Source organism: Bos mutus, chromosome 13 (genome assembly GCF_027580195.1).
Source record: "Bos mutus isolate GX-2022 chromosome 13, NWIPB_WYAK_1.1, whole genome shotgun sequence".
Classification (NCBI taxonomy): Eukaryota; Metazoa; Chordata; class Mammalia; order Artiodactyla; family Bovidae; genus Bos; species Bos mutus.
The window spans coordinates 5,822,930-5,838,561 of NC_091629.1; the positions used below are offsets into that span (position 1 = coordinate 5,822,930).

The 15,632-nt window shown below is 56.3% G+C and overlaps 1 protein-coding gene across 4 annotated transcripts in view; it reads right to left on the bottom strand.

Annotated features, from left to right (window-relative positions):
* Positions 1 to 2,703: 2,703 nt before the first annotated feature.
* Positions 2,704 to 15,632, bottom strand: part of PFKFB3 (6-phosphofructo-2-kinase/fructose-2,6-biphosphatase 3) — a 78,169-nt gene continuing 65,240 nt past the window's right edge. For 2 of the 4 annotated variants that reach the window (XM_070380914.1, XM_070380916.1), the window contains exons 9-15: positions 14,444 to 14,590; positions 14,219 to 14,323; positions 12,722 to 12,851; positions 12,110 to 12,172; positions 11,932 to 11,996; positions 10,117 to 10,290; positions 2,704 to 5,215 (exon numbers count right to left, since the gene is read on the bottom strand). In XM_070380914.1, the coding sequence (XP_070237015.1) occupies positions 5,168 to 5,215; positions 10,117 to 10,290; positions 11,932 to 11,996; positions 12,110 to 12,172; positions 12,722 to 12,851; positions 14,219 to 14,323; positions 14,444 to 14,590 (732 nt within the window). In that variant the 3' untranslated portion in view covers positions 2,704 to 5,167. Of the gene's footprint in view, positions 5,216 to 8,606; positions 8,630 to 10,116; positions 10,291 to 11,931; positions 11,997 to 12,109; positions 12,173 to 12,721; positions 12,852 to 14,218; positions 14,324 to 14,443; positions 14,591 to 15,632 lie in introns of all 4 variants that reach the window. The other 2 variants (XM_070380913.1, XM_070380915.1) reach the window with 2 other exon arrangements.

Sequence of the window (15,632 nt, forward strand, 5' to 3'; positions counted from 1 at the left end):
AAGCCTGGTTTAACACAACAGAAATCGAATTTCATCTTGTATTGGTTGTGCATATGGTGCATTCTCTTTTGTACGAGAAGTTAGTAAACTCATAGTGTATCTTACAAAAACATGGTATGAGTCTCCCCATTTTATGGGTGGGGAACAAGTTTAAAAATAGGAAATAACTTGTCCAGGTCCACACATGGTCATGGTGGGACAGAGGTGAACCTAAGACCATCTTTCTCCTGCAGTGCAGGAGACACCGGTTAGATTCCCGGGTAAGAAAGGTCCCCTGGAGAAGGGGTAGAACAGGCTACCCACTCCAGTATTCTTGGGCTTCCCTGGTGGCTCAGACAGTAAAGAATCTGCCTGCAACGTGGGAGACCTGGGTTCCATCCCTGGGTTGGGAAGATCCCCTGGAGGAGGGCATGGCAACCCACTTCAGTATTCTTGCCTGGAGAATCCCCATGGACAGAGGAGCCTGGCGGGCTACAGTTTATGGGGTCGCAAAGAGTCAGACATGACTGAGTGACTAAGCAGATATTAATTATTATAAAATAATGGCTATATTCCCTGTGTTGTACAATAATATATCCTTTTAGCTTATTTATTTTATACATGAGAGTTTGTATCTCTTACTCCTCCATGCTTCTGTTATTTTTATGCAAGTTCTCTTTATCATGGGCTTAGGTGTACGTCAGAACCTATAGGTTGAAACCACTGCCTTCATATCAAGATTACCTAGGCCATTGGGGCTTCCCATGTGGCGCTAGTGGTAAAGAACCCACCTGCCAATGCAGGAGTCACAAGAGACCCGGGTTCGATCCCTGGGTTGGGAAGATCCCCTGGAGGAGGAAATGGCAACCCATCCCAGTGTTCTTGCCTGGAGAATTCCATGGACAGAGGAGCCATGGGCTTCAGTCCATGGGATGGCAGAGTCGGACACAACTGAGCACAGCAGCACACACCTAAGCCCTCAAAGCACTGGCTGAAGCCTTGACCCAGGCCGCTCACACTGTGTCAAAAGCGTGAGCTCCAGACTTCCCTGGCAGTCCAGTGGCGAAGACTCCTTGCTCCCAATGCAGGGGGCCCAGGTTCAATCCCTGGTCAGGGAACTAGATCCCACATGCCACAACTAAGAGCCTGCATGCTGCAACGAAGATCTGGTACAGCCAAATTTTTTTTTAAAAAGTAAGTTCCAACTCAAGTTGATAAAACAACCATTAGAACTTAACCATAACAAACTTCAGTTGTCCTGTCTTTGAGATTGCCAAGGTTCACAGCAAGGATTAACTACAGGCCTTTGTCCCAGGATCTAGAAGACTTGTCATGTTTTTTCTTATTGCTGTGGATGTGTTTCCAATTTACATTTTAGAAAAATTGGGGGTTGTCTAATTTGTTGCAAATATCCACTAGCCTGTGGTTTTGCTTTTGCTCATGTTCAAGGTTTTTGATGACCTTTATTCCTAAGATGGAATCTCAGTATTTCCTTTGTAGTTTGTTATTGCTTTTAAGCTTGGTCTCTGTCCAACCAAAGTTATTTACCAATATTTTCTCCTTTGTTAATAAGTTTGATGTTTTGTAAAACACTTGGATGGTGCAATTCTATGATTTGATTAGCTTTTTCATCCCAAAGAGTTGGCCGATTCTCCTGCTACAGCTTATTTAAGTGATGCCAAGTTATTAGCGTCTGCACTGAGCTGGTTGGCAAAGTGGAAGGTTAGCCGAGGACGAAGTGAGAAGAGTATCAGCCTGCCTGGAGGCCCCGCCCCCTGCCCAGGTCCACAGGTGGGAACACCTGGCGTGAACGCAGGCACAGCCCTGCCCTCGAGATGCACACCACGGGCTGTTTGCTCAGAGGTCACTTTGCTGCGGCAATCCTTCCTAGGCCCACCCACCCACTCTGACTCCGCACCGTCTCTATGACACGGTGCAATCTGCTGCCTCTTAAAGGCGCTTGTCAGCTTCTCAGAAGGACTTAAGAAAGGTGGAATCTGATTTTACTTAGGGAGTTCTGGAATCCAGACCAGGGCTCCCATATTGTCCTCACTGAAGAGGAGAGGCTAGAGGACAGCCTCTGACCTCTAGCCATGTTGACCACTAGCCAGGGCCCCAAAGGGAGCAGGCTAGAGGACAGCCCCTAACCCCCAGCCCCGCAGGCAAGCAGCTTGACCTGACCTCTCACACTCCATTACCCTGGCGAGACCAAGAACATGCAGAGGGGAAATTTTATGATGGTTAAACACATAATCCTTAGAGTCCCAGGCACTTGGATTTGAATCCCTGAAATTCGCCCATTAAGCAGCCTTGGGGGACGTGACTGACCTTTGCTGAGCCTCAAATTCTTCATCTGCAAAGCAGGAGGACAGAAACAGCCCCCTCTACCCAGGGCACGCAGGATAAGGATCACGGAAGATCATTAACCCGTCCGCACTGCAGCTGTTCGATGGAATGACTTTATCTGCTGCAGGTGAATTTCAAGTCCTAGGGGATTTTTCAGCCAAAAGGCATGTGGGATCTTAGTTCCCCGAACCAGGGCTTCAACCAGTGCCCCCAGCAGTGGAATCCTACCCAACCACTGGACCACTGGGGAAGTCCCTGCACGTCCTGGTTAAAGGAAGGTGATGGGGCTGAGTGGCAGAAACTTGGTGGAGTGACCCCCAGACTAGTTAAAGTCTTCCTGTCCCTCTCCCCAAAAAAGACCAAGGGGTGCTTCACCTGTGTATTTCAACCAGGTATTTTATTGTTCTGGCAACTGCAAAATATACAAATTTCCGACAGGCTTTCCGTTTGAAAGCTGGCACAGCTTCATCTCAGGTAATTAACTCGGACAAATTTATAGAGAACACAGAGAAGTCAGAAGTCACACGTAAAAGGCCCCCAAGCCCACCAACCAACAAAACCCAATCTATACAGCTTTCCATCTTCAGGATCCCTTATACATATTAAATAAATAAATAGCACATCTGCTATCAAAATAATAAAAAAATAAATTTCAAGTATTAGAAACGAAAACGTCATTGGCGTGGTTCAAACAGTCTTTCTTCCCTACCCCCAAATGAAGAGCTTTTCTCAGGACAGAAGAAGGGGAGGGGCAAGCCCAGCCCAAAACGAATAAGCGAAGTTAAAAATATTGGTCCCAGAAGCTTCTGGGGGAGGGGAGTGACAGCCAGCAGTCAGCGAGGCAGAAGCCCTGCGACCGCGGCTCAGACACAGCCTCGGCCCGCTCCTCCCTCCCTGGAAGTCCGGTCTCTGGCCCCCGGACCCCCAGCTTCTGCTCTCTGCCTGTCCCCCACCTTCCGCCAACACTGAGGTTCTCTCTCCACATCAAGGCCCCTGCAAACCAAGGTCCCGGTCAGGCCAGGCCTCCTGTGTAAATGCACTGATTTTGGGCAGTCAGAGGCCAGGGCAAGCATTCAGATCAGCCGTCAAGAGTCGAAATTCAGGGTCCGCTCCAAACACCAGAGGAGGAGCCAGAAGGTGGATGTAAGAGCTGTTCGCAGGAGGACAGCAGGCCCCTCCGTCTAAACACGCACACAGACACACACGACAACAAGGCAGCAGGAAAGAGGGAGAGTAACACACGCCCTGCACAGGCACGTACAGACAGACAGACATCCTCTTGGGAAGATGGCCAGTGATGGGAAGGGAGGGTTTGAACAGCTTGATGTGAAACCCACACACCTGACTGTAGGGCCTCTGAATCCTGTCCCCGCTCCCCACTGAGTCCCAATCAGAGAAACATGCATTTTTCTTCTACAAGCTCCTCTCAAACAAAAAATACTAACAAAAACAGTTCCTCTCCCCACTCCAGGCTCCAGCTGTCTAAATGGCCCCCCACCCCCATGACTACTTCACAAGCTAAGAGGGGGAAGGAGCGGGGAAGGCAGGAAGAGAAGGTGACCTTTGGCACCGGCTTCTTGAGATTCTGAAAAGGGTCACTGGACAAGATCTACCTCAGTTCACACCGCTTCTCCTGGGCCTCGACCCCCTCGAGTGCCCGGAGGCCCCAGGAGAAGACCAGCAGGCAGAAACTACAGGTGTTCAGAACCCCGTGTCCACAGCCTGCTCTGACCGCCCCCTACTAGAAATGCCGCAGGCGCTGTGAAGGCAGACGAGGACATTCTTTCCTCCGGACCCGCCCAGGGCAGCGGGCTCCGCGCTGAGGACACAGCAGGTCTCCTCACGCACACAGGGCGCTGCTCCACATCCTGCGGCCAGCCTCCTGGAGGACGCGGCCACGAGTGAGGCCTGGCTTGGGCCGCTGTCCCCACCCAGGAAGCACAGGAGGGGACGAATGTCCCGAAAGAGGGGGCCAGGTCGTTGTTTTGCATGCTGTCGCCCAGAGTCAGTCTTGCAACAATCCCAATGCTCCCTGCCCGGCCATTTAGGGGTGGGGGTATCCCCTCACCTCCCCAGAGGCACGCCCGGCTCCCACAACCTTCCAGAGCTCCAGCCCCAAGCATCGGGGTTTGGCACAAACCCCGAGCATCTTCAGTTGCCAAAGGTGAGATGTTTCAGGTCACAGTCTCTGCCGTTAACAAAGTGCGTGAGCCAGCAGGCCCGGGAGCCGAGGGAAGAGCTTGCGCTAGGAGGCGAGGCCCCCGGGGCTGTTTCCTCCTGCCAGACTGTCCCACGCCCTCCTCAGAGGCAGGACAGACTGGGAAGGGTAGGCGACATGCAGAGGGGCTGCTGCCTGGCTGACCAGCGGGTCCAGCGTGGGGCTCCTCTCTTCAGCTGCAGGACCGGCTCTCCTGGGTGAACCCCACCCAGCTCAAGCCATGAGCTTCCCTGCAGGAGGCAACGTCCAGGCCAGATGCACAAAGAGCCTCTTGGAAGTTTTCATTCCCTTGATCCTTAGCGGCTGAGAGCCTGGCCCCCCTTAAGGTTAGGAGTCGAGGACCAGCATCACCACCAGCGGGGCAGGTACAGAACGAGATGAACAAGCCCACAGGGAGGCACCTGGTCCTGCCTCCTCTGTGCACGGTCCTTCCCGAGCCACTTGGGGCCCACGGGGAGAGCGGCCTGAAGGCTGGGGAAGCAGGGGCAGGCGGGGGCCCAGTCCCCCTGGAGCAGCAGCCCCTCCTCCATGCTGCCCTCCACCCTGCTCCGCTCTGCGAGACGTCCTCGGACGGCTGGCGGTGGGCAGACGGAAGGGCGGGATCCGGGTGTGGGGAGGGGGCGGTCAGTGCGTCCTGGAGGCGTCCACGCTGCCCGGGGAGCCTTTCATGTTCTGCTCTCAGGAGAGAAGAGGGGGAAGCCGGTTACCATTCCTGTTGACTAGGCTTCGCAAGCAAAGATGAAGTTTGCAACTGAGATGCGGGCCCCCTCTCCCCAAAAGAGAACACGGCCCGGAGGAGCAGCATCACCAAATACAGTGCGGCCCAGGAACGTGGTGGTGGACGAGCCTGGGGTCCCACGGGGAAAGGGGCCAGGAAGGGCCCTGACATGCGCCCGGAGGAGGCGGGGAGGGTGCGGGTGGGCACAGTGGGCAGCTCCTGGGGTCTGAGCTGCTCCCAGGAGCACCGGGTGCCAGCACCCAGGGCCCCTCCAGCTCCTGCCTCTTTAGAGCCCAAGGCTGTGCTTGTCTCCACCCGGGGCACTCATGCTGGCCTCGCTACCAGGCAGGGGCAGTGGGGGCTGGTTAAACCTGGAGAAGCACTAGGACCCTCCTCTCAGCCTGGCCTAAGCAGAGCTGTGGGCTCCTAACCTACCCTCCTTAACCTGCCCCGGAGAAAAGGGAAACAATTTCTAAGTCTTCTCCTCCCAGACGGTCTTAGCGAGGCGGCAGGGAAAGTGGAACCCAGGAGGACAGAAACACAAGCATCACCACAGCCCACTCCTCTCCCGCCAGAACCAAGAATCTCTGAAAGAGAGGCCCATCGCAGGGCTGGCGGCACAGAAGCTGGGGCCCCACTGAGCCTGCTTTCAGCCGGACTCAGGGCCCAGGCCACCGACCCACTGCCCACGAGTGCATCAGACCACCCCAGTGAGCTGGGCGTCTCCAGCAAGGCCCCCGAAGCTCATAACCAGGGAGGACTCGGTCAACCTGTGGGGTCAGGGATGGAGGTCCAGCTCCCACCCACCCTGGGACATCAGACGCCCGAGGCTGTGGCACCCACGAATGATGGTGATGCGATGAGGACACTGGAGACCATAGGCCACGTCATGCGCTCAGGGTGCCCAGGGCTCTGGACACACCAAGACATGGGCGCTGCCCTTTAAGAAACACACATGCTCCGGGGCCTGGGTGAATGAGTTACAGACTTCACGATGGCCAGTGTCCACGCAGACCATGACGCCCCGAGGGCTGAGATGCCATGATGCAGAGAGACGTGGAAGGAACGGAGGCTGGCATGCAGGTAGCGTTTACCTTGCCAAGGTTAGTAAGGAGAGAACTTTGAGAAAATATGACAGACAGTTCGTCTTTCAAGCATAGAAGGGGGAAGGAAGAAACATGTTGGGAAAGAAAAACAAAACATCTTTAGTAGGATTGTCTTCTGAGGGCACATTTGACATTTAAACGTCGAGGAGGCATGGCAACCCACTCCGCGGTTCTCGCCTGGGCAATCCCATGGACGGGGAGCCCGGCAGGCTACAGTCCACGGGGTTACAGGACAGTCGGACACGACTGGGTGACTAAACAACAACACGGACTTGTCAGTTTCTGTTATGTGAGTACTATAAGAAGCTAAATAATTAAACACATTATTTAGGACTAAAAATAAAAAAGCCAAGGATGCCCTGTGAAGGCCAGACGGCCTGCCGGCCCCTGGGGAGCGGGCTGCAGGGTAGGCGCTGTGTCCCACCTATCACGAGCCTGCTTTACCAGGACACCAGCATCCTGGGGCCACCACCCTAAGACCCCAAGGGCACCCCGTCCCCAGTCCCTGAGGACTCCTGCTGCCCACGAGAAGGAACCCTCAGCCTGGCCAGGCCGCCAAAGCACAGGGCACGGAGCCTCCCTCAGGAACAGCTCTTGTCCACCAGGCACTGGCCCCGAGCCAGGTATTTTCCTAAGTGCTACACCCACATTCTCGTCATCAAGACACCTGAACGCTGACACACCTGCATGGATGCAGAGAACACATTTTCACTGAACTGGAGGGATTCTGACCAAAGGCACCACCAGCCTTAGAAAGAGACACGTTCAACCTCAAAGGGTGGCTGAATGGCCCTCTCCCAGCAGGAGGATGTCCTTCCTGGCAACACTAGGCTGTGGATCAAAAGGAAGAGGACACGCACAGATGCAAAACTGTAAGGTTCCAAACTTCTAAGGCTGGTTTTCACAGTAGCACATTCGCCCCTGGGGCACTCTATGTGTCGCAGGGGTCACAGACACAGGACTGTTACTCTTACAGGCTGACTCTGACGGGCAAGCCCACCATTAAATAAACATGTCTCAGCCACAGGAAGCGGCTGCAAAGCAGAGGCTGCAAGAGCCAGAAAGGAACCCAAACTGCTCTGGGCCTCGCCCCACAGGCTGCAAACGCCAGGTGCCCGGGATGGGGAGGTGAACAGGACCCAGGCAGCTCTGGAAGCCAGCAGAGAGAAAGTAGCCAGCCTTTGGGACTGGAGAGCCATTCAACCACTGGTTCTGTTGAGGGCTGGTGGGGTGACTGTGGGCGAGGCCTCACCCTCATCTGGGAAGCGGGGCCAAGAACTGCCCTGCGACCTCCGGGGGTTATATTAAGAACTAAAGACTCGGGATGTGTAAAAGCTGAAAAGTGATGATGTGTATTTCTGGGCAGGTGATATCACTCAGTCCAAACACAATGCCCAGCGGCTCCTATTTTCCAAGAGTAAGCCACGTTTCTGCGTGGATTAGCCTAGCCAGTGAAGGGGAAGATGGGGCAGGTGTGACGCAAGGAGTTAGGGCGATGTTTCAGGATGTCTCTTGTTAAAATTTTGTGATATAACAGCCGCAGTTCATTCCTGTGGCTGGGGACCACCAGAGCAGAGGAAGCACTGAATTTATCCAGTGGAATGAAAACCAGCGCTGAATTAACCAGAAACTACAGAGAGACAGCCGCACCCCATCCTGGACGTGACCATAAAGGCCGAGAGTGTTCTGATCCAGGACAACACGATGCAGAGCAGTGGTGTCCAGGCAGACCACTCCAGAGCGGGGGTCCCGGAGCCCCGGAAGGTGGGGGATCTCTGCAGGACAGGAGGGGTGCTCGGGTCTTCCACTGTTGACCGTGCAGGTTAGGCTCTGCGCAAACTTTGCGCAGACTTTCCTCTCAAAATGGTAGGGCTCTTGGGGGAGGCCCAGAACATAAAAGACAACATCAACAGGCAAAGACCCAGCTTCCTGCCAATGTCTGACGCCAAGAGGGAAAAAGCAGACCGATGTCCAGCCACTGAGAACCGCAAATACTAACAGTCACCCCGCCCCGAGAGGGAGCGAGGAGAAGGCGGCGGCGGCCAGGATGGCCGAAGGACGCACGGAACACCCACTCCCTGCGTCCTGTCCTGAAAATTCACGGACCCTTTCTCCTTCCTCCTTCAGATTTTACAAAAACTGCCGTGACCCTCACCGCTTCAACAGGCAGGAGGGCCAAGCTGACAAGCAAGGAGAAAAGAGATGCAAAGAACAAAAGAATTCAGAGAAAAATACTTACAAACAGGCTTTCCCTAGCAAAGGCTGCAGAGAGAAAAGGTGGGAGAGAGTCAGTGCGGGGAAGGGAGAGGGCCTGGGTCACTGGGGACCAGGCATTCTCTGTGAGATGCAGCCCTGGGCACCCCCAGCCTGGCCAGCGGCTTCCATGTCTGCAACCCCGCAGGACGGGCCCACCCCCCAACCCCCATCACCCGGGGCAGCACGGCCTTGACCGTCACCCAACCCCCGCCCGCGACTGTGACTGTGGCCCCTCAGCTTCCATCTGTGACCCCACCATTTACACCAACACATGATGTCACTGACATGCCACTTTAGCTCTAAGTTTTCACAAAATCACTGCTGAGGGTAGGCCCAAAAGGACCACTAATTAGATGTCTTCCAGCCAGTCTGTCTCCCTCATTTTAAAAAAACAGGGAGACTGAAGGCCAGGGAGGTGACAGAACGTGACCTAAAACCCCAGAGCTGGCACTAGGGTGGGACATGACCACAGACACACTCAGTACGAGTCTCCCCATGTTCAGCCCGTGGCAGAAGCTGCTGCTCCCCCATCCCACGGATGAGAAAACTGAGGCCTGAAGCGGGCCAATGGCCTGCCCAGGGTGGCACGGCACCGTCACCCCTGCCCCCACCCCGGGCACACACACAGCATGTTTCCAGACAGCACAAGGTTTAAAGGAGTTTCCAGGAAACTCAGGAAGAGCCTGCGGGCCTTCAAATTCAGCTTGAACTTGAACCCATGATTTCTATGTCAGAGGGTGGCGGTTAGGGGAGACCCCTAGGTGGGACCCAAATCTGTCCCTGGGGACTTCTACATCTCACACCCCGGCCAGGATTCTCGAGTGTTGTTGAGGAAGACAGTGGTTTGCTGGAAACAAATTTTACGGCTCAACAGCCAGCATCTTTCAGCCTAGCATCACAAAGAATGAAATAATCTAAGAATTAATCTAGTTGGTTTTCTCCTTAGGGGTTTTTTCACTGTTATAGGAGAAAGTGTCTATTCCAGGTCCTTTGGCCCGGGTTCCAGTCTGTCCACACCAGCTCCAGACACATTCCCAAGGCCCCATATGACAAAGCTTTTCTCTAACAGAACAACGGTCAGGAAGGAAGTCAGGAAAGATACTCATCGTGGGGATAGAAGAGATGTCCCCAGGCCACACAGAAGCCAAAAGCCCTCAGCCAGATGGGGGCTGAGCTGGTCCTGAACTGAGGGTTGCCTTCAACTTTTAGAAGAAACTGTCCACGAATATGAATGGATCATGGACACTGGGCCATCTCTTTGCTTGGCCTGGTTCTGCCCAGGGAAGGCCACCTCCCTGGAAAGGGCGTGCCTGTGCAAAGCCAAGGTCTCAAGAATGGATCTGGGGGTTCCACACTCAAAGGGACGGTCCATGTCCTCTCCTCCCAGTCCCCAACCCCACGCAGGCCTAAGTCTGTGGCCCCTGCCGCCCTGCTGGGCACGCTCTCCCCACCCTGCACGCGACTCGACTCAGGAAGAAGGGGGGTCAACGCACTTGTCCGGGCAGCTGCGTGGGCACCTCCGGGGGCAGGCAGGTGGGCAGGGCAGCGGAGGTAGAGGCCACATGCTCCTCAAAGCTGTTGATGCGAGGCTTTTTGGTGGGCTCGGGGCTGGCTAGTGGGGTGACACTATTGCGTCTCATGAGCGGGTTAGGTCCCTTCTTTGCATCCTAAGCGAGACAAAGACAAAAGAAAGAAGGCGACAGTTACGAGGAGGGGGAGGTAAATAAGCCAAAAAAACCCCCAAAATCCGAAACCAAACCAAACACATTTCTCTGCTTCTGGATTTCACTAAGACCACGAGACTGACCACGGAGAATGGCCCTGGGCTGCAGGGCCGCCGGCTCGACCTGCATCTCCCACTCAGCAAGAACAAGGGATGATCTCTCATCCTGAGCCCCCGCCCCGATCATTTCCAGACAACCACTTGACAGACACGACGTTCGCAAAGCAGGCAAGGAAGGAAGAGAGAGCGGGACAGTGATGCAGTGGCAGCATGTGAGAGGCGGGGGGAAGACCTGGCTGCAAGCCTCCAGGGACGCAGAGGGTGGGGTCCTGGGCTCGAGGCGTGGGCGGCGGGAGGTGTCGGTGCCGGTCCCCCCTCCTGCTGACCTCAAGCTGGCATCTTCCCAGTTTCTGCTCCCAGGGAGCATACCCAGCCTCAGACAGGAAACGCAGCCTCCACCCCAGCCAGGGGACCACAGACACAGGAAACACTAGCTTTCTTCCGACCATGGGACAACTCGATTGGAGTGGGGACCTCCAAGGTCTCCATCAAGCCCCTGCCCTGCTCTGCCCGTCAAAGCTTTCAGGGGCCATCAGAGCCCAGTTCCAGTCTGCCCCCATCTCCCCGCTGCGGGAGGGTCCGGTGGGGAGGCTGCTGCCCCTGGAGGGAAAGCCAATGCCCATCCCACCACCCCAACTCGGGAGGCGCCGTCAGAGCCAAGGCATGTGGTCCACCTTCGTCTCGGTCCACCAGCCGGGCGACTGGAGGCTGGGATTTGAACGCCAAGATCTTCTGGCCACGCTCCATGAGAGCAGGGACAGGAACATGGGGATGTCACGCTCAGTGTCAAAGAAAGGGTTGGGTGGATGCTGGCAGAGCACTGAGTCTGGCCGCTGGGATAAAGTAAATTCAAACTTTCTTTCACAAGGTTCCTACGCCTGGGCAGAACTCTGTGCTGTTCCTGGGGGAATCCCAGCCAGGCTGACCACCAAATTCCAGACCGCCCCCAGGTGGTGGCGCATGCGGTCAGGCACTGGGCTTGTCCAGAGAATCATTCATTCCATCTGCCACATCGCTAACTCCCAGTTAAAGCTGTGCTTCCCTGGTCTTCATTCTTTATCATCTTTGTGAGAATTAGAGACGTGAGTGCACGTGGATGACACTGAAATTTGTGGGTCCCACTGCCACCCAGGACTCTGGAACCTGTGATCATTTGGCTTCCCCAGAGGAAAAAGCGACGGTAACCAGACCATGGTTACGTTTAAAAGAAGCTTCCTCCTCCACACTCATTTCTTGGGTCAAGAGGAAATGGGGGAAGAAGCACAGAAAGAAAGGAAAAGGAGGACGATGCCAAGAAGCCACCAGACAGGCAGGCAGGAGCACACGGAGCCGAGAAAGCAGGGAGGGGGTTGGGGAGGGCAGCCCTGAGGACCACAGGTCCAAGCAGAGGCAGGCAGATGCCACCGACCGACACAGCTTTTGCCAGCCCTGCCGCTGCGGGGTGTCCGAGGGGCTGGCACCCACGGGTCCCTCCCGGACAGATGACACAGCAGGGGCGAGGAGGGGGCGGCAAGCTCACACTCACCTCTGACCTCTCCCGGTGTGTGCTCACGGACTCCACGTTCAGGTAGATGGATTCTACTCGGCAACCTGGGTAAAGCCGGGGACAGGTCAGCTTCGGTTAAAGGGGGACCTGAGCTCACACCCACGCCCGGCCCACCCAGGGGGGACCAGTCTCGGTGGGGCTGGGTCCCCACACTTACCATAAGCGATGGGAGTCAGCTTCAAGACAGCGTGAAGTGGGCACTTCAGATAGGGCATCTCCTCTGAAAACGACAGAAGGGCCCATGGTGAGATGGGAGACTGGAGGGTGGCCATGCCCAGGCCCCTCACCAGAGCCTGTGCCACAGATGCCTGGCTAGGCAGGTGTATGGCCCCTGCCCCCGCCCCCGGCCCTGGTGCCGGTGGCAGGCGGCGCTGCTAAGACACCCAGAAGAACATGATCAGCGCTAAACCAAAGCCTCACGCAATGAGCTGGAGTAAGAGCGTCATTCCCCAAACACTTTAGGGGTCGGGATCCCGCTGGCCCGTAGGCAGACACACGAGTGTTTAGAGGTTGCTGGGCTGGGAGCCCCTGAGAGGTGGGTTGCCCCCTGCCCAAAGACGCACTGCCCCTGAGATGTGGAGAGACAGGGAGGCTGGGTTTCTTGAGGTCATTAAGCCCACCCAGCTTCAAACTGCTCTGATATCCTCTGGGGGCTGCACGGAAACACCTGGAGGGGGCTACCCCAGGGGCCCTGCCTCCTCGTGGAGGGGCTGGGACCAGCTCCCAACCCCGCCCTCCCCCAGGAGAGGGCGCGCTGCGGGCCAGGCACCTGCGCTCTTGTCGAGGAAGTAGGCCAGGAGGCAGCGCAGGACGGCCTGGTGGCAGATGACCAGCACGTTTTCCTGCCGCTCTAGTTCCATGATGACCGGCTCCAAGCGCTGCACCAGGTCCTGGTAGGACTGCAGGGCGGAGGGAGAAGGGGACACTGAGCTGGAGCAGAAGCCGGGCAGCCCTGGCCACACCCTGCCCATTGTTATAAACCAGAGACCACGCTGGGCACCCCGGGCCACGCCCTCCGGTCGTTATAAACCAGAGACCACGCCGGGCACCCCCGGCCACGCCCCGCCCATTGTTATAAACCAGGAACCACGCCGGGCACCCCCGGCCACGTCCTCCCGTCGTTATAAACCAGAGACCACGCCATCCGTCCTGCATCAGCCCACCACCCGCGTGCTGGTCCTGCATCCACCCCGGCCCCGGGGGACCCACACCACTGCCCTCTCCCTGCTCCTTCCTGACCCCTACCCTCCCCCGGGAAATGGAGCCCTGACACACAGCACAGCACGAAGGAGCCTGAGCACACTACACAGAGTGACGTCTGAGCGTGTGATTCCATTGACGTGAAACGTCCAGAACAGACAACTCGAGAGACAGAACACAGACTCAAAGAAGCCACGGGCCGGGGGACGGGAACTGGGACTGACTGCTGACAGGCTGGGGGTCTCTTTTGGGGCAATGGGGAAATGTTCTAGAATTAGTGATGATAGCTGCACAATACTGTGAATATACAAAAAAACCCACTGACGTGTACTTTGGCTAAAACAGTGACTTTTATATGATAGGAACTTTATCTCAGTAGGAGAAAATTGAAAAAGAAGGGGTGAACCTGTGACTTTCAAGACCACCACAACCCCTGGTCCCTCTCTCACTAAGGAAGTCCCAGGGAATGAGACCAGGGACAGTGCCCTGAGCTCCCGGGAACTGACGTGTGACAAACGCTGAGCAGAAGGACCACAGGCAGGAAGGACCCCTTCGGGGTGTCACCAGGACAAGCCTTCCGCAGACCTGAGAGCTCCGCCTGCACGGGACCCTCCGTGCAGAGCTCCAGGCAGCTGCTGGCTCAGCCCGAGGGCCTGCAGGGCCCAGGGGTCCCTCTGCCAGCATCCGTGGAGCCGGCACAAGGGACTTGCTGAACGCCTGTCATGATGCCCACAGTCAGCGGGGTCCTGCATCCAGTGCATCAGCAGCCAGGGCTGTTTCCCTTTCCTGAACTGTCATTTCCGTCACTGAAGAAACACCTCTGTCCCAGCTGCTGGGAAACACAGCAGTGCTTTCGTTGGAGCTGTGTGAGTGGGGAGGACTCTGTTCACCCGCGGATGGGCACGGGGCAGCGCAGCAAGGCGAACGCACAGGCCCTTCCTCCGCGGAGCCGCTCAGCCTCTCTGCGTCCCTGGCCTCGCCGGGTACCGCAGCCGCGGCAGGACCAGCGCTAGCTCCTCAGCCGCAGCCCCGCCGCCCGCCCTTCAGCGGCCCAGCGCGCACGTACCTCCCCGGTAGGGTAGCGGTAGTAGTACTTGTCCTGCTCACGCAGCGCGTACTCCTCGGGGTAGGTGTCCTTGATCTCCTCGTAGGTCATCTCCTCACACACGCCCTGCAGGCACAGGCGGAGGTCGCTCGAGGGCGCAGCCCGCAGCCGCTGAGCTGGCCGCCAGCGTGGGAGGCTCGGGGGTCCCCCACAGCGCCTCGGGCAGAGGCCCCGGCCGGCACTCACCGCGTCGATCTCGTTGAGGGCCTTCCACTGCTCGTAAGGCAGCTGCAGGGCCTCGGCCGTCTGGATGGTGCTCTTCAGCTGGCTGGTCCACACCTTGAGGTCCTTCAGGTTCTGCTCCTCCACGAACTTGCTCAGGGCGTTGGCGAACTGGGGGGATGGGGTGAGAGGCGCGCACTTGGTCACAGGCTCCACCCGTCTGGGAGAGGAGGACCGAGCCCCTCTGGGAGGGCAAGGCTGTCCTCACTGCTGGGGAAGCGGGCCCTGCGCAGCCCTGAGGCTCCCCTGAGGCGTGCACACGTGTGAGTCAGTGTCTGGTTGGCATACGCAGACACACACAGGGATTCGCACAAGTACACAGAAAGGCACCGATACATACATGAGGACACACACATAAACAGAGGAACACACAGACACACACAGGGACACAGACACACAGAGGAACACACAGACACAGCACCTGTACACACAGGGACACAGAGATACACACAGAAGAACACAGACACATACACAGAGGAACACACACAGACACAAGGACACGTATACACACAGGGACACATAGACACACACAGAAGAACACACAGAAGAACACAGACACATACACAGAGGAACACACACAAGGACACGTGTACACACAAGGACACAGAGACACACACAGAAGAACACAGACACATACCCAGAGGAACACACACAGACACAAGGACACGTGTACACACAAGGACACAGAGACACACACAGAAGAACACAGACACATACCCAGAGGACACACACAGACACAAGGACACGTGTACACACAGGGACACAGAGATACACACAGAAGAACACAGACACATACACAGAGGAACACACACAGACACAAGGACACGTGTACACACAGGGACACATAGACACACACAGAAGAACACAGACACATACACAGAGGAACACACACAAGGACACGTGTACACACAAGGACACAGAGACACACACAGAAGAACACAGACACATACACAGAGGAACACACACAAGGACACGTGTACACACAAGGACACAGAGACACACACAGAAGAACACAGACACATACCCAGAGGAACACACACAGACACAAGGACACGTGTACACACAAGGACACAGAGACACACACAGAAGAACACAGACACATACCCAGAGGAACACACACAGACACAAGGACACGTGTACACACAAGGACACA